Here is a 24,006-nt window from a genome sequence, read left to right as displayed (position 1 = left end):
ACCAGTTGTGGAAATAGAAAGATTTTTCAATCCAAAGCAAGAGCTTTAGAGTGTGGTGATTAATTACTTGGACTTGGGAGTTGGATCTTGTTTCAAATCCCAGGTCTATAACATATTAGCTGTGTGACTTTGGGTAAGTCATTTGGACTTTTTAAAGATCTGTTTTCTTGCCTGTCTAATTTTAAGAGTCAAAGAAGATAATATAGCATTGAACAGTGCCTGTCATGTTCGATAAATGGGAACAATAATGATTATCACTGTCAGTATCAATAGTACTGTTAAGTGCTACTTGGAAGTACCTGGTCATCCTCAGTGCCCTCGCTCTGGATAATACTCATTCTGCAGAGCGTTGGGGAGCTGCCTCAATGTTTTGCCTTTTTTTTTTTTTAACCTGATTGACTCTGTTTTTTCCAGGCAAGTGAATGACACAAACAACAGAGTGGTCATTTAATAGGAATACTCTTAGGATCAGCATAGCTTTGAAGTGCTTGGTCAGAAGCATCTCTGAAGCACCTTAATAATTTGGTTTTAAAAAAAGCTGAATGCTAAAAAATAAGCATAGCGCAAAGTTACTGTAGGCATTTTCAGAGTTTGGAAAGTCTTAGAAGCGCTCTGTAATTCAGATACAGCATAAACCTCTTTCTCTTCAACATATAGCCCTCGGGACATAAAGAGCCTGTCTCTGCAGTTATAAAAGCAGTTCTCATGGGCCAGTTCCTTTTCTCATCTGAAAGGAAAACTCCTACACCTGGACAAGACTTTCCTGGTAACAATGTTTGGATCGCTTATTAAATTAGAGTTGTTGGAAGTTCTGAAAACATAAACCTCATTTGTTTTAGAAACAGCATTATTTAAATAGTGCCCAACACACAGTAGGGCTTGAAGTTGTATTTGCTAAGTGAATGAATGAATGAATGAATGAATGAGGAGATAACTTGATGATGTCTCTCTTTTGTATTTTGACTTCAGAAGCACCAGAAACTGTTCAGCCAGGTGCCATGGCCCAGCCTGCCAGCTCACATTCTTTGCCACACATTAGGCAGCAGTTGCGGAATGAAGACTGCTACCACGGCAAGCTGAGCAGGAAGGCAGCAGAGAGCCTCTTAGTCAAAGACGGGGACTTTTTGGTTCGAGAGAGCGCAACATCTCCTGGCCAGTATGTACTGAGCGGACTACAGGGAGGCCAGGCAAAACACCTTCTCCTGGTAGATCCGGAAGGCAAGGTACCACTTATTTCTCCTTGTGGTCCTTGTAGGGTCCTGTGAGTAAGGTTACTCGGAATAAGATCCACAACCTTATTATATTATTATATTGAAAAGTGTTCAAGGTTAAGGGTTTACTTTTTTTTTGAACCTTCCAGCTGGAGCAGGAAGTGCTAAATCAAGGTTAGTGGAGGGGTTTGAGTTGGATCCACCCTGCAGGATCAATTCTGCCCTTCTCAATTCAGTTCAGTGAATTAAATGAATATCTACATGGAAGTACAGGGATTTACAATTGACTATTGCTCAGTATCACATAGATAGTCCTTGCTCTCAGGGTACTTACAATTTCATAAAATAGATGCTTAAATAATTATAAGGATGAATGACATAAGAATGGTTCTACCAAAGCACTATGATGTTTCTCAGGATAGAGGAGCGCTCTAAATGAGGCAAACTGAAAGGTTCCTTGCAGGGTCTTACATGTTTGATGAAACTTGATAGAAGGCAAATTTTAGAAAGGGGGTACATTTGAAGTGTAGGGAAGGAACCATAGAAACAGACAGAGCAGTAGAATGGTATTATGCCAATAAAAAAAATGTATGGCTGGAACAGAGGATACCTGTAGACTGAAATGATCCTGGACTAAAAACAACAAAATAGTAATAATAAGTCCTTCCTTGTCAATAATTACTTTAATTGTAAATGGTTTAGACACTTTCTCTAGTCAGAAGATGTGGAACAACTAAATGGATAAAAAAAAGGTAATCCAATTAAATGCTTTCTATAAGAGGCTCACTTTAGATTTAAGGACACACATAGGTTGAAAGTGAAAGGATAGATAAAGATATTCAATGCAAATGATAACCAAAAGAGAGCAGGGGTGGTCATACTTATATCAGACAAAGTAAACTTTAAGTCAAAAACTGTTAAAAGAGAAAGAATGACATTATATAATGATAAAAGAATTAATTCACTAGAAATATATAACAATTATGAATACGTATGCACCTAACATCAGAGCACCCAAATATATGACACAAACATTGACATAACTGAAGGGAGAAATAGACAGCAAAACAGTAATAGTAGAAGATTTCAATAACATCCAAACAGAAGATGAACAAGGAAACAGAGGACTTGAAGAACACTATGTAGATCAAATGGACCTAATAGATATGTACAGAACATTCTACCCAACAGCAGCAGAATACACATTCTTCTCAACACACTAGAAACATTAACATGTTAGGTTACAAATCCTAGGATAGGTTATATGTTAGATCACAAAACAAGTGTTAACAAATTTGGGAAGATTGAAATCCTACCAAATATCTTACCAAATCACAATGGAATGAAACTAATGGCAGAAAGAAAACTCTAATATTTACAAATATGTGGAAATTAAACAACATACTCTTGAACAGCCAATGGGTCAAAGAAGAAATGAAAAGGGAAATTTGAAAATATCTGGAGACAAATGAAAATGAAAATACAGCATACCAAAACTATGGGATGCAGCAAAAGTGACATGAAGGAAGATGATAGTGATAAATGCCTATGTTGAAAAAAAGGAAAGCTCTCAAATAAATAACCTAATTTTACACATCAAAGAACTAGAAAAGGAAGAACAAACTAAATCCCAAATTAGCAGAAGAAAGGAAATAATTCAGATTAGAGCAGAAATAAATGAAAGAGAATAGAAAAACAGTAGGAAAAATACACCAAACTATGAGTTAGGTTTTGAAAGAATAAACAAAATTGACAAACCTTTAGCTAGGTTAGCTAATAAAACCAGAAGCAAGACTGAAATAAAATCAGAACTGAAAGAGGAAACATTACAACTGATGCCAATTTACAACAAAATGGAGGGAAATTGAGAGTATTATACTAAGTTAAATAAGTCAGATGGAAAAGTATAAGAACCGTATGATTTAATTTATATGTGGGATATAAAACAAAAAGCAACAAATGAACAAAGAACTGATTCAACAGAAATTAAATGATTATAAGAGATTACTAAGAACAATTATATTCCAAGAAATTAGATAACCTAGACGAAATGGATAAATTCCTAAAAACATACAGTCTGCCAACATTAAATCGTAAATAAATAGAAAATCTGAATAGATAAATTATTAGTAAGGAGACTGAATCAATAATCAAAAACTTTCCAATAAAGAAGAGCCCAGGACCAAATGGCTTGTTTATGAATTCTACCAAACATGTAAAGAATAACTAATGCCTAGGCTTCTTAAACTTTTCCAAAAAACTGAAGAGGATGAAATACTTCCAATCCCCTTTTATGAGGCCAGCATTACCCTGATACCAAAACCAAAAAAAGACACTACAAGAAAAGAAAATTACAGGCCAACATCCCTGATAAACATAGGTGCAAAAATCCTCAACAAAATACTAGCAAACCAAATTCAACAGTGTATTGAAAGGATTGTACACGATGACCAAGTGGGAATTACCCTAGAATGCAAAGATGGTTCAACATATGAAAATCAATGTGACACACCACATTAGCAGAATGAAGGATAAAAATCACATGATCATTTCAATAGATAAAAAAAATCATTTGACAAAATTTAATACCTTTTCATGATAAAATAGATACTCAACAAACTAAGAATAGTAAAGGCCACATATGTAATGCCCACAGCTAATATCATACCCAGCAGTGAAAAACTGAAAGCTTTTCCTCTAATATCAGGAACAAGACAAGGATGCCCACTCTTGCCACTTTTATGTAACATAATATTAGAAGTGCTACCCAGAGCAATTACACAAAAAAAGAAATAAAAGATATCCAAATTGGTAAGGAAGAAGTAAAATGATCTCAGATGATATGATCTTTATGAAGAAAAGCCTAAATATTCCACAAAAAAACCTGTTAGAATAAACAATTTAAGCAAACTTGCAGAATACAAAATCAACATACAAAAACTGGTTGCATTTTTATACACTAATAATGAACAATCCAAAAAAGAAATTAAGAAAACAATCCATTTACAATAACGTCAAAAAAGAATAACATACTTAAGAATGAACTTAACCAAGGAGGCATAACACTTGTGCCCTGAAAACTACAAAGCAATGCTGAAAGAAATGAAAGAAGACACAAATAAACGGAAAGACATTCCATGGTCATGGATTGGAAGATATAATATTGTTAAAATGCCTATACTACCCCAAACAATCTACAGATTCAATGCAATCTATATTAAAATCCTAATAACATTTTTTATGGAAGTAGAAAAATAATCCTAAAATTCATTTGGAACTGCAGAGGACCCCCAATAGCCACAACAATCTTGAGAATGAAGGATAAAGCTGGAGGCATCACACTTAATGATTTTAAAACATAAAGATACAGTAATCAAAACAGTATGGTACTGGCATGAAGACAGACATATAGACTAATGGAACAGTATCGACAGTTCAGAAACAAACCTATACATAATATGGTCAAATGATCGTTGACAAGGTTGCCAAGAATGGGGAAAGGATACAATGGGGAAAGGGTAGGCTCTGCAACAAAAAGGGGTTAGAAAAACTGGATATCCACATGCAAAAGAATGAAATTGATCCCTTGTCTTTATACCCTACACAAAAATCAACTCAAGATAGGTTAAAGATTTAAATATAAGACTTAAAACTATACAACTCCTAGGAGGAAACATAAGGGGAAAGTTTTATAACATTGGTTTGGCAATGATTTTTTGGATATGATACCCAAACCAAAACACAGACAACAAACGCAAAAATAGATAAGTGGGATGACATCAAACTAAAAAGTTTCTGCACAGCAAAGGAAACAATCAGCAGAGTGAAAAAGCAACCTACTGAATGAGAGACAATATTTGCAAACCATGTATTTGAGCAGGGATTAATTTTCAGAATATATAAGGAACTCCTACAACTCAGTAGCAAAAACAAAACAAACAAAAACACAAATAACCCGATTAAAAAATGATAGACAACTTGAATAGACATTTCTCCAAAGAAGATGTAAAAATGGCCAACAGGTATGTGAAACAACAGTATCATCAGGGAAACACAAATCAAATTCACAGTAAGACATCATCTTTCACTTGTTAGGATCACCATTATATATAAAAAAAGAAAACCCAGGAAAGAACAAGTGTGGGTGTGCAGAAATTGGAACCCTTGTGCTCTGTTGTGAGAACGTAAAATGGTGCAGCTGCTATGAAAATCTGTATGTAGTTTCCTCAAAAAATTAAAAATAGAAGTCCCATACGATCTAAATATTCCACTTCTGGGTATTTATCCAACATACATCCCCAGGGGAATGGCCAGTCAGTGGAGCAGTCAGAACACATACAACATTTATCAATTAAGTTTTCCATTTTATATGGGTATGGTTCATGTTGCCCCCAAGCAATTACAATAGTAACATCAAAGATCACCATAGCAAATATAATAATGAAAAAGTTTGAAATATTGTGAGAATTACGAAAATGTGACACAGAGACAAGAAGTGAGCAAATACTGTTGGGAAAATGGTGTCGGTAGACTTGCTTGACACAGGGTTGCCACAAACCTTCAATTTGTAAAAAACGCAATATCTACAAAGCATAATAAAGTGAAACGCAGTAAAACAAAATATTCCTGTATAGTGAACACTTGAAAATTTGTTCATCAGGTAGATCTGTGATGTTTTGTTACCACACACACACACACACACACACACACACACACACACACACAGCCTGTGTGGTGGGGGTCACAGTGACAAATGTTTGCAGGGCCTGGCCAGTGCTGTAAGTGTGTAAAACTGGGAAAGAGATGGAAGGAGCAAAGGGTGTGGTGGCCGTGACGAACTGAAAGTGCATGTTTTGTGTAAGGAGGGTGGTCACCACTCAGTGCCAGTCAGTTGCTGCCGTTTGGAGTAGGGGCTGCTGTAGCCAGCTTTGATTTTTCCAAAGAAGCCACAAAACTAGATTTTATATGAAATCTCCTCATTTTTTTTATTCAAAAAACTTAAAAACTCTTCCACCTTTTTCCCGGCAAACTGAAACACCTCTTGGTGTATTCACCCAAGTGGTTAGTTTATAATCCTGGCACTAAAAAGATTAATTTGGTATTTGCATGCAAGATCCTTTAGAGAGAAAGGGGTAAAACCAAGGAGAGAGAAAGTAATTAGGGGATTTTAGGTTAAAATCTAGTGAAAGCTTGAACCAGAATGGAGGCAAGAGAAGTACAGAGGAGGGAAGAGTGAGCTGAAATTAAGAGCACAGACTGACAGAAGTGACCAGCTGATTTGAATTGGGTTGGGGATGAGACGGAAGAGGTAAAAACATCTTCCAGGTTTGGGGCCATTTGAGAATAAGTTGGAGATATCGTGCCCTTTTCCTTTTCATCGGTGAGTGTGTATTTTCTAAGAATAGGGATATTCTCTTACATAGCCATAGTACCATGACCACAATCAAGAAATTAAAACACTGATGCAATATCATTATGTAACTCACAGTTCGTATTCAAACTTATTTCAATAAGTGTGTGTGTTTTATGCTGAAAACCAGTATCTAGACAGAACTTAAAGAATGTCTTGAGGAAATGAGAGGTAGCAGAATTATGTAATAGGGTGCTCCCTGGCTGCACTCCTTCCCTCTCCTGGACAGTTCCCAGCCAGCCTCCGAGCAGGAGTATGTTATGGCCAGGCTGCTGAGCCAGTGGATCCATGATCAAGAGTAATGTCTTCTGCCCGTGCCTAGGGTGAGGATATAATTACACTAGGGAGGAAAGTCCACAGGAGAAGGCAGACCTAGGGCAACTGAGTTCCCTGAGTTTGGCATGCAGGGCACGAAGTTCTGTGTAACAAGTATTTATGAATCACCGACATGAAGTCTGCAGGAAGGAGACACATACCTGTTAGAAAGGTCTGAGAAGGCTCTTGGAAGGCACAGGATTTGTGTTGAGCCTCCAAGGAGAGGTAGGACCTCTGCAGAAAAGCCTGCTTCCTGCACAAACAAGATATTATGGAAGAACTCTGCTTGATGAGATTTAATCATAATCCTGAAATTCACGCTTTGATACAACCCTCTTAAATATTTATAGGAATGGTGACATGATAGAAAATAGGAAATTGTCACATGGCAAAAAGGTTGATTGCAAATTTGGATTGGGTGACAAATGCTTACCATTTTCCTAACTGGGAAGGACAGTTGCTTTACAAATGTAATGGGGAATGAAAAAATGTTTACTGAGGGATACAGAGCTAAAAACTACCTTTTATTTTATTCATCAAAATAGCTCCTTCAGGGATATGTGTTCTTTTGGTTCTTTTTCCCCCTGATTGTTTCGTCTTTTAGGAGAACTATTGTCATTTAACCTAAATACCTCTGTATTTCCTTTTCAAGGTGAGGACCAAGGATCATATATTTGATAATGTCGGCCACCTTATCAGGTACCACATGGATAATAGTTTGCCAATCATCTCTTCTGGAAGCGAAGTAAGCCTTAAACAACCAGTAAGAAAAGATAATAATCCAGGACTTTTGCATTCAAACAAATGATAGTAGGGAAATACCATCACACTGATACTTCAAGAAACTCCATTTTGTGTTAGGACACAAAGATAATTCAAACTTGGTTTCTAGATAAAATAGAACACAAACTGTGAAGTGCATCTTTCTGAGACCATCATGGATTGGATCCTTTATAAAACAAAGAACTAACAAAAATTGATCATCAGAAAGTGAAATATCAGAAAAGGAGAAGAGGATTGGTCCCTTTGAAAAGGAATTATACATATGCACGGATGTCACTTTTTAAGGCCATATTGCATTGATAACAAGCTAAAAGCACAATTAAAATTTCACATGCTAAAGATAACTTGAATGAACTGCTGGGGCAGTGGTATGTGCCTTTCAACTTGATAATTTGGGGACATTTTCATATTGGGGAGATTAGTTCTAAGTGTCTTCATATTCTATAACTACAGAACCATTTGCCAAAAAAAAAGTTGTTACAAAAATAAGAATCAATTTGCTTGATGGATATTAACTTTATTATATTTTCTGTTTAGTAGCACTTTCACTGCAATATTAAAATAAATCTGACATTGAATTCGGACTGTGTCTATGCCAGTGGAATCAAATCAAAAGCCACTAAAAGTGTTGGTCTGCTCCATTGGCTTGTCCCTTTTGCTAGTTAAAGGGTTGGGGCCCAAATTATTTGGCCTAGTATTTCTCAATTTTTGCTGTTTGAACTGTTTGTATGCAGCATGTGACAAGCCGAAGAGGCCAAATCTATCAGTCATTTCTGATATCATATTTCTCCCTCCTCCCATCCCCCCACCAAAAAAAGCTCATGAGCACATGGATTTAAAAGACGGCAACCAAACCAGTGTTCTTTATATTCAATATCCAAGTTCGTCCTGTTGCTATTTAAAATACTGGATTTATTTGAAAGGGCAGATATCCTCTTGATTGGCTGTGACTGAATGATAGTCCCTCACCGACGTGTATCCATAGCACCTTTTCTAGATGTGACCAGACAAAATGCAGAAGGGAGTAAACATAGTAAACAAAACAGTTGGAAAGTTTTGCCACATGCAGACGCACTGGTAAACAGGTGGTGTAATTAAGCGTTGTGTAGGAAAGAGTGCTGGACCGGCTGTGATCACTGTGACCGTGAGCAAGTTACTGAACCTGTCTGGACTCCAATTTCCATGTCTATAAAATGAGAGAGCTGGGCGAGGTGAATTCAAAGGTACGTTTCAGCCTTCACATAATATAGGTCCATAAAAAGCAAATTTTCCATTTATTATGGATCAGTGTTGATGACCAGTCCATATAGTGAAGGTGAAAACTGCAGTGTTTTCCTTTGGTCTGTGTTTGTACTCAGCATGAATTGCACAACTGAGGTCAATATGCAAAAGGCAGAGCCCTCAAGCCTTTCAGGCAAAAACATTGAAACTTGGGAATAAAATGAGTGAATATGGTAGAAGGATTTGGTTGTTTTAAGTAGCAAAAAACTGCATCAGTCCCTTACTTGCCCTTGCATAGAGAGATACGGCCCTTATTTTAGACTGTTTTTTATCCTGAGTTATCTGGATAATTGCCTTAACTCCACTTCATTTTGGCTATATAGATACAACTTAATATTTGTAATGGTGATATATTTGCTAAGTTTTAAATAAAATATGGGAAACTTCTTTTGGATAGAAATCATCAGAAACCAAGCACACTGAACTCTTAATATTTTTATGTAAAGGTTTATGATTTTTATTTTACTGCTACTGCTATTAATTTCTCACACAGGTTTGTTTCCTTTTATACAACTAGGATATAATGTATTTTTCATCAGTTTTGCATACACCGTAGTTCTTGATTATCTCTTCATAATGATCAAGAGAGATATAGATCATAGAAACTGATGGGTGATCTAATCACCTTCCTCAGAGAAGGGCTGTGGTCTCAGTCTGGCTGACCAGAGTGTTCGCTGGGTAGCAAGAAAGAATTCTTGATACAAATAGATGCAGAGAGTAAATGACGGGAGCAGGACACATAGATAATCAGTATTTCAACTGTAATGGCATAGTAGCTGGATGAGCAAATACTGCACTTAACGAGTGCTGCAGACGCAGTTAAAAGAAAATGAAACAACAAAGGAAATGTTTGATTGCATGTGTTAAAGTGGAAATCCATCTGCCTATAAATACCTGTAAATGACTTTTCAAAAAAAAATGATTATTGCTTTGTGATAATTGACAGTACATATCTGATGTTTGGGATTTAGAAAATTTGTCATTTGTAGGCTGTGTCATGCAGTCCTGACAGGAAACAGATGGCTCGCTTACATTGGGTAATTTGAGGAGAATTTAATACTGGGACTCTGTTTTACAAAGGTGTGGGAGAATCTGGGAAGCCACAGGGGAGGGTGCAGTGCCCTAGGGCCAGTGAAGGGGTGGAAGGGTAGTAACAAAAGGAAGGGGAGCTGTGTGGAAGGGCTGCCTTTTAGGAGCTGTGGCCTACAGTGGGGGGCTCAACCAGTCCTGTGAGTCAGAGAGTTGGAGGCTGGGGCATTTTGCTCAGTAGACACAGGATAGTCTTTTCAACAGATGGTGCTGGAGCCATTGGACACCTGTAGGCAAAAGAATGAACCTCACACTTTACATAAACATTAACTGAACCTGATGGTGGACTTAAATGTAAAATGTTAAACTATGAAACTTTTATGAAAGAAAAACATAGGGGCCATTCTTCAGGCTATGGGGCTAGTCAAAGAGTTCTTAGACTTGACATGATCCATTAAAGGAAAAACTTGTACATTGTATTTCATCGAAATGACAAATGTTTGCTCAAGAGGATGAAGGACAAGTGATAGACTGGGAGGAAATATTTGCAAACCACATATCTGAAAAAGGGCTAATATCTGGAATACATAAAACACTCTTAAAACTCAACAGTGAAAAAGTCTAATTAGAAAATGGGCGGAAAAACATGAATAGACATTTTACTGAAGATGTAGAGATGGCAGATAAGTACATAAAAATATGTTCACCATCATTAGCCAGTAGGGTAATGCAAATTAAATTCACAAGGAGATATTACTGTATACCTATCAGAATGGGTAAAATAAAAAATAGCAACAACACTAAAGGCTGACTAGGATGAGGAGAAAGTGGATCACACATTCCTGGTGTGAATGAAAAATAGCACAGCTACTCTGAAAAGCAATTTGGTAGTTTACTAAAAAACTAGACATGCAGCTAACATTCAACCCAGTACTTGTTCTCCCAGGCATCGATCACAGAGAAATGAAAACTTATGTTCACACAAAAACTTTTAAAGGAATGTTCATAGTAGCTTTGTTTATAAGGACCTACAACTGGAAACACACTATGGTACATCTATACCATGGAATAGTACTCAGCAATAAAAAGATATGAGGTACTGTTACAAAAACTTGGATGAATCTCCAGAGGATTATGCATAGCAAAAAAGCTAATCCCAAAAGTTCATACACGGTCGAACTACATTTATATAACATTCTTGAAGTGATAAAATTATGGAAACGGAGAACAGAGTAGGGGTTAAGGACAACAGATTAGGGGATAAGTAGGAAGGAGGGAAGTGGACATAGTTATAAAAGGGCAACATGAGGGTTCCTTTTGTAATGGAATTGTTCTGAATCTTGACTGTATTGATGTGGATATCCTTGTTGTGATGTTGTACTATAGTTTTGCAGGATGTTATTATTGGTAGAAACTGGGTAAAGCTGACAGGAGATCTCCCTGTATTATTTCTTGCAACATCATGTGAATCTGCAGTTTTCTCAGAATAAAAAAATTAGTTAAAAAAATGTTGGAGGTGAAACTGAGATATGTCAAAAGATTTTAGGAAGCTGGCTACTTTTTAACTCTTGGCAGTTTCCCTGAATATACTAAATCCACAGAATATGATGGTAGGGTCATTTTGGCGCTCCTGGTTCCATTATGCTGGGACTAGGAGGGGATGATCTGCATGAGAGGCCTTCATGAAGGCCTCAAATGGAAATGCATAATATCATCTCCAGAGAAATGCTAATAAGATCAAAGGATGGCAAACGCATATGTCGTTGGAGACACGGTCAAGCTCCCCCAGACCCCACTGGATCCCTGGAACCCTATCTGTATGCCCCTCCTTTGGCCTCTGTGTGTTTTGCTCCTAACTGCCTGCCCAGTGACTCTGTTCATTCTGAGGACAGCCTCAGGCTAGGGGAGCTGCTTTGAGTCAGAGGCACCTGTAGGCTTCCTTTTTCTATCTCCTGCCGCCATCACTGGTGCAGGAGTGGGAAAGCCCAGCTCCCTTGCCCCATCCTGATTACCCTGCAGAACTCCCTGTGAGCCAGGCTGGGTGGGCACCTCTCTCCCAAAGACGCCCCCTCCCCCAAAGGCACTGCCCCTTCCCTGATGTGCTTCCTCACCCTTTGACAGCTTTCTCCAGGTAGCCCTTCCTTAATAAATCATTTGCACCCAAATTTTCATCCCATGGTTCACTTCTGTGAAGAACCTGACCTAAAACAGAAGAAGTTCAGACAACTTTAAACATGTGTCCCATTACTGCACTATGCTGTCTATTTGTTCAAATCCATTAAAATTTAAATCCTGTAATATTTCTATGAATGGTATGATTATATTATGTTGTATTTTGTCAATATGTATTGAACGTGTTATAGAAGCATTTAAAATACATACTAATTTAAATCTTGTTTGTGTATTTCTTTCCTTTCTAATCAGAATGTTTCAAGAAACGTAAGTGGAGTGGCCTTTGGGAGGGTGTGCATTCCATGTTCAAATATAATTTCTGTAGAACTGTATCTTTGTTAAATGGTCATCATCACCTCTTCGGAGCTTTTACTGGTTTTCTGATTTAAAAACTCATCATGACTGAAAATCCTAAATATTAAATCCAGGCAATTGGTTCTCATATGTTTCTGGCCAAAGACTATTGAAGATGCAAAAGACCTACCATTCCACATACATTTCATCCCCCAACCACCACCCCCCTTTTTTTTTTTTGGTAGGGAAAAAGTAACTCAACAAGAAAGAGCTGGAGAGGAAAAATAGGAATTATTTATTTTTAAAAGAAGAATATGATCTCAATCATACGATTTTTATATCTCCAAATACTGCCTCATAAATTATTCAAAAAACTTAAGTAAGTTTATCACTATTAACATCCTTCTCCCCAAAGTGGGAATTTTAATTATCTTCAAGTGTATATGAGCAGGAGCTTTGCAATGCTGTGCACAGAAATGACGAATAACCTTTCTCGGTGAACTTGAATAATGTGCTCATTTTAATTTATGAATTCTAAACATTAGTAACCCCTAATACCTTAGTTGGTAGATTCCTAAACGTAAACCTTAGCTGTATGTAAAGATAAAAAGCCTATACAATTGCAAGTTATTTTTCCATGATAACTGAAGAGATGACTTGCATGTTTGTATCATTTAATGGTCCATCAGGAAGAGCCTTCAGTCCTACCAGTCTGCCGTGGATGATATTTGGAGAGTCTTTTCTATTTTCAGATTGGGACTTTGAGGCTCAGAGAGGTTAAAGCAATTGTGTGGACAAAAGCCAGCAGGTAGGAGAGCTGGAACTTGAACTTGGATCATCTTTAAGTTCAGTGCTCTTTTGAGGATAGCATTTCTCATTTCATGATGGCATTGCTTTGACCTGATAGTTTTATACCAAAGAGAAAGTGTCAAATACTTCTTAATAGGAGGGACCACATCTCATCAACAATATGATATTTCCATTTGAAATGTAAACAAGTCTGGTACAGGTAGCGTCCTTCCTAGCTCCTAGGTGTGTCTATTTAAAAAATGCAAGGCATTCCACAAGTAATCTCTTGTTCAGCATACCAGGTGTTAGGGAGTTTCTCTCTTTTCCCCGACATTTGTCTTTATTACCCCAGAATACCTCTGCTTATGTTTCTCTGGACATGTTCATTCCTTGTGTGCCTCATACCTTACCTCTGTAGAATGCCTTTCCCACTCTAGGCTTCAAGCTCTTCTACTGGCTACCTTCTTCCTGCCTACTTCTCCAATCTTACCTCTATATATCAGAATCCTTCACTTTTGTTGTTTTGGCCTTCACATTGCAATCACTCATGTGAATCAAACTTCCTATTGACTCTTCCTCTAGCAACCTTCCCTGATAGATCCTTCATTAGATATTCACTTGCTCCCTTAATTATTGCCTATTCTACTCACAGCACAGGTAGCAAACTATTTTTGTTTCTTGTTTGTCTTTTTATGTAAGCATCTTGCACCCCAAATAGAGTGTGTGTAGCTGCCTAGGTAGGGGTAGGGGTCCTGCCTCACACTTTGTATTCAAGCACCGAGGCCAGGAATTAAATAGCATAGGCAGTCAAGAAAAGTTTATTACAGTATATTCATAACTCCACTCAAATCCATTTTTAGAAGCAAGGGACTCCAATTCTTTATTTAGCATCTTTTGTGACTTAGGTGCTTAAGCCTAATGTTTTATATGTAGTTACAAGCTCTAGATTTGGAGGCATAGGAACTGGGTTCAAATTCCCTCTTTGTCTCACATTAGCAGTGTCAACATGGACAAGTCACTTAATTTTTTTTGTCAGTTTCTTCCACTGTAAAATGAGATACTAATACCTATCCTAGGTATTATATAATAACAGTCCACCTGGCTGTTGTGAGGACCAAATGGACTAGTGTCTGTGAAAAAACTTACCAAATTCTAAAGCACTGCGTAAGGGATTATAAACACTGCCTCCTCATGTGCTCCCCGCAACTTACATCTTTTATGTTTTCATCCCTTTAAAAAGCAGTTGTTTGAGGGCAGGTATCACTTAGCATTCTCGCTGTAGCATTCCATCTTAACCCTTAGTACAGGACGCTGCAAACAGCTTGTTGATGGACTTCAGTGAGATACGAAAAATCCCTAAGCTTAGTTCTCATTAACAGATACCTTGGCTCAGGTTTCAACAACTGCTGTGTACCTGAATGCCTTTGTTTGCTTTTGCTGGCACAAAAATCCTTCATTATTTGTTCATTCATTTACTCATTTAACAAATTTGTTTTGAGTGCCTACCAGGGGCCATGAAACAAAGAAGCAAAATAAGAACCTTAAGATTTTAACATTGGCTTGAGTGAAACCAACACACAACTAATTATAGTAGATAGTAAGAACTATAATAGGATATGTGCACTGTGTACAAAGGTGGGAAAGATTATTTCTGCCAAAGGAGGGATATGTGTGTCATAAAAGGCTTCAAGGAGGTGCTCACTTATCTTCAAGACTGAGTAGGTGGGGAAGTAAGATAGGGTAATACAGGTGAAAGAAATACCTCCAGCAAAACAAAAGCACTGTGGGAACCATAGGCAGCTCAGCCAGTGATTTTACTCACTCTGCTGCTATGGATTGAGTACCTATTATGCGCCAGAGACTTATGCTAATTTATGGAGTTATAGGGGTCATTGTAGGTATCACAGGTGCGGGATGGTGAGGTAGCAGAGGAAAACTAGCCAGGTTATGAAGAGCCTTGAACAATTATTTGACTCCATGCTAGTATATATGGAAAAAGGTTAAAAGGATATGTGAATCTGCTGCTACCAATTCCTTGATAGCCACTGGAACCCTTTTAACCATGGAAGGTATATACCGTAACGGGCTTTGCTGCAGACTGGGCAGTGCTGTCTTAAGGGACAGGCTGACATATACCTAAATGACAAGAACACTCACACTCGAAATTCAAGTCGTGAATAAACTTGTGCGAAAATGTGCCATCTAATCAGTAATTAAAGAAACACAAATTCAAACAAGGCGTGACCAAGTAATTAAGAAGACAAAGTAAAACAACACCTAAGCTGTTTAGGTGATGGAGAGGCAGGCACTTTAGAGAATCAGAAGGGCAAATGCAAAAATTTCCAACGTAAGAGTTCGATGGGGAAGTGAAGGATTCTCTGTGCTGGGGTTAAGAAGTTGCCAGCACAGGAGGCACGAGTCACCGCCCCAGTCTCCGGCACCAGGTGGTGCGGGAACGGGCAAGAGGCTCGGGCATGGCCGGCTCATCTTCGCCAAAGGCAGCAGGCAAAGCGCTTGGGTTTCTCTAGGCAACTGATAAACCCGCCCTCTCCAGAGTCAACTCTCTTGTAATTGGCTTACGAATCCCCCAATGGGCGCACAGGAGGAGCTTCCCGCCGCCTCTGGCGCCCGCTTTCAAACAGCCGCACATTTGTAAGTGCAAGAGGACTTCTCAACCAAGCACGGGCAAGGCGGAGACTTTCGCCTCCACACCCCACCCCGCCCCTGCATGGCCCCGCCCACTAGACGAGCCTCTGGCCGGCGATTGGAGGAGGCAGCTGCTCCTCAATGCCTTCAGGGCTCCGAAGTGCGGTTGTGACTAGGAAGGAGCTAGCAGATTAGAGCTAGGGTGAGGGGGTTTGCTAGAAGTTGGTCTTCGATCGGGGCTAGGGTTTCCCCACGGTGACAGCATCCGCAGCCTCTGGTGAGTTTCGCTTCGCGGCTGGGCTTGGGGGTGGAGTTACAGGGGATGCGGGGGTCCTCGGGATTCTGGCTGAGGCTTCCAGGGGGGCTGATCACCCCCTCCCCAAATCCCGCTGGCAGACGGCTCGAGGGTTGCAGGACTCAGTGTTTGACTTTGAAGTGTCATCGAGACCCCAAGATCCTACTTAGCAGTGACATCTGAGAGGCCCTTTCCGCCTCTTCAAGGCTTCTGGGGTAGCCCTGAGACCCTACCCTTGGGACACCCCCGTGGTCACCCTTGCGCTTCGCCTGGCTCACAGTGGGTTCTCTGTACTCGTGTGTTGAACGAGTGCCTGTGACGCTGGCAGCCCCAGCCAGCAGCCCCGGGCATCCTGGGCTCTGCAGCTTTGGCTTCCCGGTACCTATTTGTTGTGCAGTAGTTGACGCCAAATGGAGTTCCTTGGTAAGGCCCTTGATTTATTCATTCGTGCAGCCTGTGGGTGCCCACTCGCGGCATCCTCTGGGCATCCTGAATCGATTTGTCCAAGCTGCTGTCGTTAGCACTTACCACGGATTATTGTCATCATTTGCGTATGTTTATTTTCTTTCCCTCCACCAAGCCCTGTTAATCTTTGTAATCTTGAACAGTGCTTGGTAAATAATTGTTGAATGAATGGATAGGCTTCCTAGGCTTGCTATTGCAAGTCTAAAACACGCTGGTGTGCTCAGACTATTCCCATTCTAGAAAAGAAGCTAGCATGTAGGCAAGTAAGTAGAATTTACTAACTCTCAGGGCACTTATCAACCTCTTTTGTGGCACTTAACCTTTTCAGTTGTAGTCATGGATTTGAGTGTGATTTAAGCTGAATTTCTCCATATCCTTCACAATGCATGACAATTTATATGCACTCCCTAGATAGGTGAGTGCGTTCAACTAAATGAGAGGCTGAAATTGAAATCATAAGAAAAGTACGATATATAGACCAAAAGTGCAAAAGAGTTATTAATTCCATGGGGGAACTGGATTGGGAGGTCACCTTGAAGGGGGTGGCATTATTTGAAATAAGGTTTCCCACAGGCTGCACATTTACCTTTTCTCAGATATACTGAATGCTCTTTGTTCCTTTAACCTGTTTTGTAGCTGGCAGATCCCCATTCATCAGTAATAATGTCATAATAATAACTAAACTAAAAAATATGGGTTGGTGTACAGTGCTAAGCACTTTATATGCTTTATCTTATGAATCCTCATAGCCAGTCTTTGAGGTAGTTATTGTTTTTACCCTCATTTTATTAATGAAGAAATGGAAACAGTTTGCTCAAAGTTGCACAGCTGATAAATGGAAGAGCCAGAATTGCACCCAGGTTGTCTGAATGAGTGCCCTCATTCTTAACTACTTACAGGCTGTATTGTATCCTTTAGGATCTATTTCTAATTAAGTCTTTCTGTGAAACTTCTCTCAACCTTCCTTTCTTTTTAGGCAAAGTTAATATTTGCTATGGGACTTTTCTCTATCACACAATTTATTACAATGTATCATTGTAACTATTAATTTATATCATTGTTTCCCTAAGGGACTGTTAGCTCCCCATGGCTGGTACCAAGTCTTAGCTACATCTGTGGTATAACCTGGCATACAGTAGGTGCCCAGTAAAATTTTATTGAAATAATGAATCCATATAGGACATCACAAATGTATTATATTCATTCACCAAATTTGTTGGGTGCCTACCATGTGCAAAGGGTAGGGGAGACATTTAATTTCTGCCTTCAGAGTGCCTGCAGGCTATTAGACGAAACAAAAACAATGCTACTTTTGATTTTGAATGTTTTGTCAAACTAAACACCCACTGGTCTTTCTTCTCTTTGCAAGGAGGGCAAAGACAGCATAACCAGGAACAACATGATTGCTGAGGCTGAGCCCTTTCGATCTGAGTGTAAAGGACAGAACATAGTCTTGTTAATAGGTTCAGAAAAAGGTATCTGTCAAGAAAGTATTAACTAGCTTGCTATTAAAATAAGCCTATTGTACACTTATTCTGTGTCTTGATGTTTTTAATGGTCAGTCAATAAATATACAAATATTTAATTATTTTTATTAGTGGCATCATATTGTTAAATGTATTCGAAAGTACTTTAAATTGGGCAAATGTTTTTACAGCATAATGTTAATATCAATATTAATATTGATAGTTCATGCTTTCACCAGCAACTCATGAGGATGCCTGTTTCCTATAAAAGGGGCACCACTAGGTGTTGCTGAGTTTTTGTTTGTTTGTTTGTTTTTAATTTACTGGTTGAAAATCATTTTTCATTGTTTAAATGGCACTTTGAATTCTGGATGAGCATAAGCATTTTTTCAAGTTAATTTGGGCATTTACATATTTTTCTTTTAATGAATTGTCATGTCAGGTGCCCATTTTTAAATTGGTTTTTTTCTTATTATTTCTTTGTGAGAATTGTATACCGTATTAGTACTTTGTCACATGTTTTGCAAATATTTTTCTCATTATTATTATTTTATCTTTTGACTTTGTTAGTGATGTATTTTTCCATACATAGCATTTAACTTATTAATGTTGTTTTTTTGCCATATACAAACTTTATTTTATCATGGTTAAGTTTCCGTCGAGGTTTTCCTTTATGGCTTCTGAGTTTCTGTGTTGCTATTTTTTTTTTTTTAAATCGCTTATTGTTCTGAATAGTATAGTAAAGTCTCTGACAGCAGTGTAATTAGTAGTGATTAATAGGTTGAAGAAAAACATTAGCTTTTATTTTAAATTATAGTTAAAATATTAATTATCCTTTTAGTCCTTTTTTTTTTAAACCACAGTAAGTTTATCAAATTTCCCGTTATGCCTAAAATAGTTTCTTAAGGTCTCTGGTAGTTTGTACTTTTCAGAAGGAAAACCTGTTTGTATCTTTTCTTCCCCAGTGGAGAGAAATTTTGGCCTGCAGATATTTTCAGATTTCTTCTTTAATGACATCGTTTGAATTTAAAATGGCATTCAAGGAAAGATACACTTTGGTCTTTTACATTCTCTTTGCTTAAAAATGAAAATACCTCGTAGAATTCATTATTCTCTATCTTAGTGTTCTTTTTCAATATTCAACAGAAATTGGTGGCAGGTTAGTGAAAGACTGAAATAAACACCCTCCCTTCCTTTACCTCATAAAGGAGAAATTAACCCAAATTCCATTTTCTGGCTTTAACTGTAAAATGCAAGAAGAGGTGGAGAATACTATAAGACTCAGAGGCAGGAAAGACTATTCATGCCTAGAGAATCCAGGGATATCTTTAAGGTCCAACTTAATCTCATTTTTTTTAGGGAGCCAGGATTTAAATGGTCTAGTGTTTTCATTATCTATAGGTTCCATAGACTTGATGTTCACTTCCATTAGTGAAAAAACCCCAGAGACATGAGCTCGTGTATTTTCCCCTCATCATTTCAGCTATATTATAGATGCTTTATCATAGTCAGATCTCATCTTATGCCGGTATACAAGAGGGTACTTGTAGCTGCTGGATGGAGAAAAGGTTCAGATTTCCCCAAGCTTATATATTTTCCCTTTCAGTGAAAAAGTGCACATGTCCCTTCCTCTTTTTAGCCCTGGGACAGAAACAGCAAGGAGCAGTTCTGGTTCAAGAAGCAGAGGTCAGAAGGGTTTACTGTTGATGCAAGGAGTCTGAGATGATAGATTTGAAAGGGATGAGTTAGGTGTAGGGACCAGAGAGCAAAGGATAAAAAAAGGTGGGCTGCAAATTAGAGTTTGGCCAAGAAATGTACTTCAGTCCTTGAAAAACAAAAACTGGGCATATGGGGATTTCATCATTCGAAGTCACATTTGTGTTCATCTGTAACACCGTATTGCACCTATTCTACCGTGCACATTTTCTTTTTACATTTTAACATCCACCAAGGCAGGCTGCATTTTAACATTAATGCCATGTCATAATTTAACTGGCCACATCTTTTCTTAGTGGTACAAATGGAACTGTGGCATACAATCCAGGGTGCCTTAGATCTGACGAAGTGGAATATCCTTTGCTATAGAGCTATTGGCTTGCACCAACGTGCATGATCATAGTTCTCAAACGTTAACATGAGGGAGTCGAGTCCTTTCTGGTAAAATGCTTTTGGCTGGCTGGGTCTATGCTGCTTATTTTACGTCCAATTTAATGACATTTTGGAGGCTGAAAAGTGTAGCGAATGAGCTGTGGCTCAGGCTCACATCAAAGTGCATTTCACTGGCTTGCAGACCAGGGGACTGAACGGAGGGCAGTATCAGGCTGGGTAATTGATGACGCCCGCCTACTTTTTTTTTTTTGGTCAGAGCTTTGAAATTCTGAGCAGTGTCTGTGTAGTGTCATGATCCCTAAGTGTAATTCAAATCATCAGCAGCCTTTTGACTGTAAGCACTTGAAAACCCATTTCCTGCTGTTGCTTCTGCCACAGCAGTTACCATTCTCCAGGGAACGCTTGCTGTTGCTTTTGGAACTCCACAGTGGTACAGCCTCACAGCCTTCACTTCTGTTTTTCCTGAGGGTTTTTTTTTTTTTTTTTTTGCTAGAACCTGATTTTATCAAGCTGTATGGAGTTGACCAGATTCTAAATGGTTTTTGGGTGGCAATCATTAACTCAGGATTTTGTAGCTCTCTTTTTGTAAAACATGAAATTTGGATTTGTGACATTCAATGGATGAAGCAAATTGTGGAGGATAACAGCTGTGCTGTATTGAAGACATCAAATGAGAAACTTTGAGCACCGTCTTAAAATTTTCATGTTTTGGCACATTTCTAGTGGCTTATTATCTTGTTTTTCTGTGTGGACAAAAATCTTATTGTTTTAAGTTGTGTTTTCCAGACCACGAGAAAGGTCTAGTTGTAAGTCGAGTAGCTTTTTGCGTTTTTCCCCGCCATGAATTGCTATCATATGGCTGTTTTCTGTGAATCGGTTAGTTTGACAGAACTCTCTTTACATGTGAAGTCCTAACTATTTGTCATACATGAGTTGTGTGTGTCTTCTTCCTGGCTGCTGTTGTCTGTTTTCATGTATGACATCTATTGTATAGTTTGGTCTTGCAAGATTTGGGGGATATTTCGAAAACCAAGCATCTTTCTCTTCCTGCAGGCAGACCATGTCATTAGACTTTGGCAGCGTGGCCCTTCCGACACAAAACGAGGATGAAGAATATGACAGAGAAGACTATGAAAGAGAAATAGAGGTGAGTTGCCGAGAAAAAAACAAACAACTCTAAACCCAGTCTTAAACAATTTTATCTCCTGATCAAAATTATGTCTTCTTGTGTCATTTTGAAGGAATTTGCAATTTTTTTTTAACCCCTAAAACCTGATCGGCATTTGGACTTTTCAAAGGTGGATGAGGGGAATGCTTCCTTTTTTGAGACAAGAATAAAACACAACTGTGAATAACGCCATCAGATAAATGGTTAGATTCTTTTCATTTAGGCGGTAGTAACTGGCTTTGGAGGCAGAGGGTTCTAGTTGCTTGGCACACGGCCTTGACCAAGTGTGGCAAGGTTCTTTGCTTTGGGTAGCTTATATCCTAGTGGAAGCCGATCATAAACAAGTAGACATATGAATAAAGTAATTTAAATGAGTGATAATTCAGCACTGATCAATGATAAGGAGACAAATTGGGTGATGTTAAAGCAACTGGTAGGGAACTGGTGATGGAAGTTCTCTTGAAGGAGGAAATGTTTAAGTTAAGACTTATGAGAAGGAAAAGCCATGCAGATGCCGGAGGAAGAATATTTAGACCAAGACACCAATGAGTGTAAAACCCGGAAGTTGGGAAGAGACTCTGTGTATCTGCAGAATAGCCGGAAGGCGGTATTGTTGGGATTGTATGAGAAAGGGGTAAGTGGTGGAGATGGGGCAAAGAGGTGGGCTGGGGCCAGATTGTGGTATGTCATGGTAAGACGTTTGTAGTTTATTCTAAGAGCAATGGGAAGCCAGTGGAGAATTTTAAGCAAGGAAGTGATATCTGATCATATTTTTGAAAGATCTTTCTGAATGCTGTGTGGTGAGTAGACTAATGGAAAAAAGGAGTAAGAGGAGATTATATACATATATATATACATATATATATATATATATATATATATATATATATATATATATATAATGTTTAACAGAATTCTTGACAGAATTCTTGAATAGTAACTATTCAGTACGCAGTGGCAACTGGAATAGTAGCCATTAGTGGAAGTCAATTTACTTGTTAGGATTGTTTTTACCTTGAGTCAAATTTCTTGATTATGAAAACAGGCTTCTTTTGGACTGAGACTATCCTAGATATAACCCATTTTCTAATATGTAAAAAATACTTTTTAATAGTTACTGTGGACCATTAGTATCAATAGGAAGCAAGGGATAGGGTCCATTTCTATGTCACTGGAAGTGGAGCCAAGGTAGGGGCAACTCAGTGGGTTTTGTCCATAGACGTGTATTGTTTGGTTGCGCATTGTTTTTAAAAACTTGAATCTATATTTAAAGACTAGAAAATTTCATGTAACAGTCCAGTGCTTCCATCTTCTCTTGAGACATCCTAAGCCCTGGCCACATGTGGCTTGTGCCCGCACATGGCAGCAGGCAGGCTGGAGCTGAGAAGTGGCTCTCCTTTCCCAGCTGGCCACTGTCCCACCTCTCACACAGACACGGGCTTATGCATTTGGATGTACAAGCTTCACTCTTGTAAATTCTCTGCCAGGTCTCTGAGGACCTTGGATTTTGTGACCCTGGCCAGGGTTTCCAGATTTTGACAGGGTCCTTCACAACAATTGTGGCAAAGATGGGGATGAGGATTTTCTGTTACTCTGTGAACTCACAGCATGAGGTATTCATGACCCCATTGGCTTTGGATGGTTTGCTGGAATTTAGCTACTGGGATTTTTGAGAGGATAAGTTTCAGTAATTACTACAGTTGACTTTAAAGAAAAAGAAAAAATAATCTGATAGGTGATTTTTTTTCATTGGAAAAGGTATTAGAGTGACGGGTGGGGTATTAGAGAGAACTTACTGCTAAGTGTATGGTGTGTTGAAAGTTATAAAGGGGTTATTAGTTAAGGAGCAGTTAATTCTAGATAATATAGAAAAGAGCCATTGGAATCATGTTTTGATAGAATGTGTGCTGAGTAGGGAATTTCCAGGGGCAAAAGAGCTTTTAAGAGGTGAAGTATCTAAGAATGAGTGTTTCAAGCAGAGTGGAAGAAAAGAACACATAGCTAACTTGACTCTAACATGGTGATTATGGTTTATGTTAATAAAAAGTGTTTCTACATTGTTTTAAAAAATTGCTTCCAGGGAAGAAGTGAAGTCAGAGGCTGGAGAGTTTCAGATTTTCAGCAACAAAATTCAGAATTCATAAAAATCCATATATATATATATATATATATATATGTATATATATATATATATATATATATATATATGGTCATTGCAAGTTAAAATGACAAATTGGCTGATCAAACCTAAGTTTTTTTGCATATCCACAAGCTTTTTCAAACCTCCTCAGTCTCCCTAACCCTATAATAGCAGAGCAGTTCATAGCCATGAGAGATCTTTTCTTGCCTTTCTAGTTGTTATCTTTGGGATTGTCAGCTGGGTTATAAGTGTTAGCAGTAAGGGAATGCATATGGCTTTCTCTTCTTAGTGAATCACTTCGTATTCAGGTCACTTATGAGGTCAGACAATTAAGTTCGCGAACTCATCCTAGAAAAACTGCTACATACCTCATTGCCAAATATCACCACGGTCACCTTTGAAGTACTCCCCTTGGGAAGCTATGCACCGACGC

The 24,006-nt window shown here is 38.4% G+C and overlaps 2 protein-coding genes across 3 annotated transcripts in view; both read left to right on the top strand.

The window, feature by feature from the left end:
* The window catches only part of SHC4 (SHC adaptor protein 4), a 107,034-nt gene extending 98,732 nt beyond the window's left edge, over positions 1-8,302 (top strand). Inside the window, exons 11-12 of the mRNA XM_081049957.1 lie at positions 970-1,223; positions 7,589-8,302. Of these exons, the coding sequence (XP_080906083.1) occupies positions 970-1,223; positions 7,589-7,744 (410 nt within the window). The 3' untranslated portion in view covers positions 7,745-8,302. The remainder of the gene's footprint in view (positions 1-969; positions 1,224-7,588) is intronic.
* A 7,737-nt stretch (positions 8,303-16,039) lies between these two features.
* CEP152 (centrosomal protein 152) overlaps positions 16,040-24,006 on the top strand; it is an 81,712-nt gene continuing 73,745 nt past the window's right edge. For both annotated transcript variants that reach the window (XM_081048332.1, XM_081048331.1), the window contains exons 1-2: positions 16,040-16,207; positions 21,319-21,412. In XM_081048332.1, the coding sequence (XP_080904458.1) occupies positions 21,326-21,412 (87 nt within the window). In that variant the 5' untranslated portion in view covers positions 16,040-16,207; positions 21,319-21,325. The remainder of the gene's footprint in view (positions 16,208-21,318; positions 21,413-24,006) is intronic.

Source organism: Rhinolophus hipposideros (assembly GCF_964194185.1).
Source record: "Rhinolophus hipposideros genome assembly, chromosome: 5".
NCBI lineage: Eukaryota > Metazoa > Chordata > Mammalia > Chiroptera > Rhinolophidae > Rhinolophus > Rhinolophus hipposideros.
This window is presented reverse-complemented; position numbering and strand designations above follow the sequence as displayed.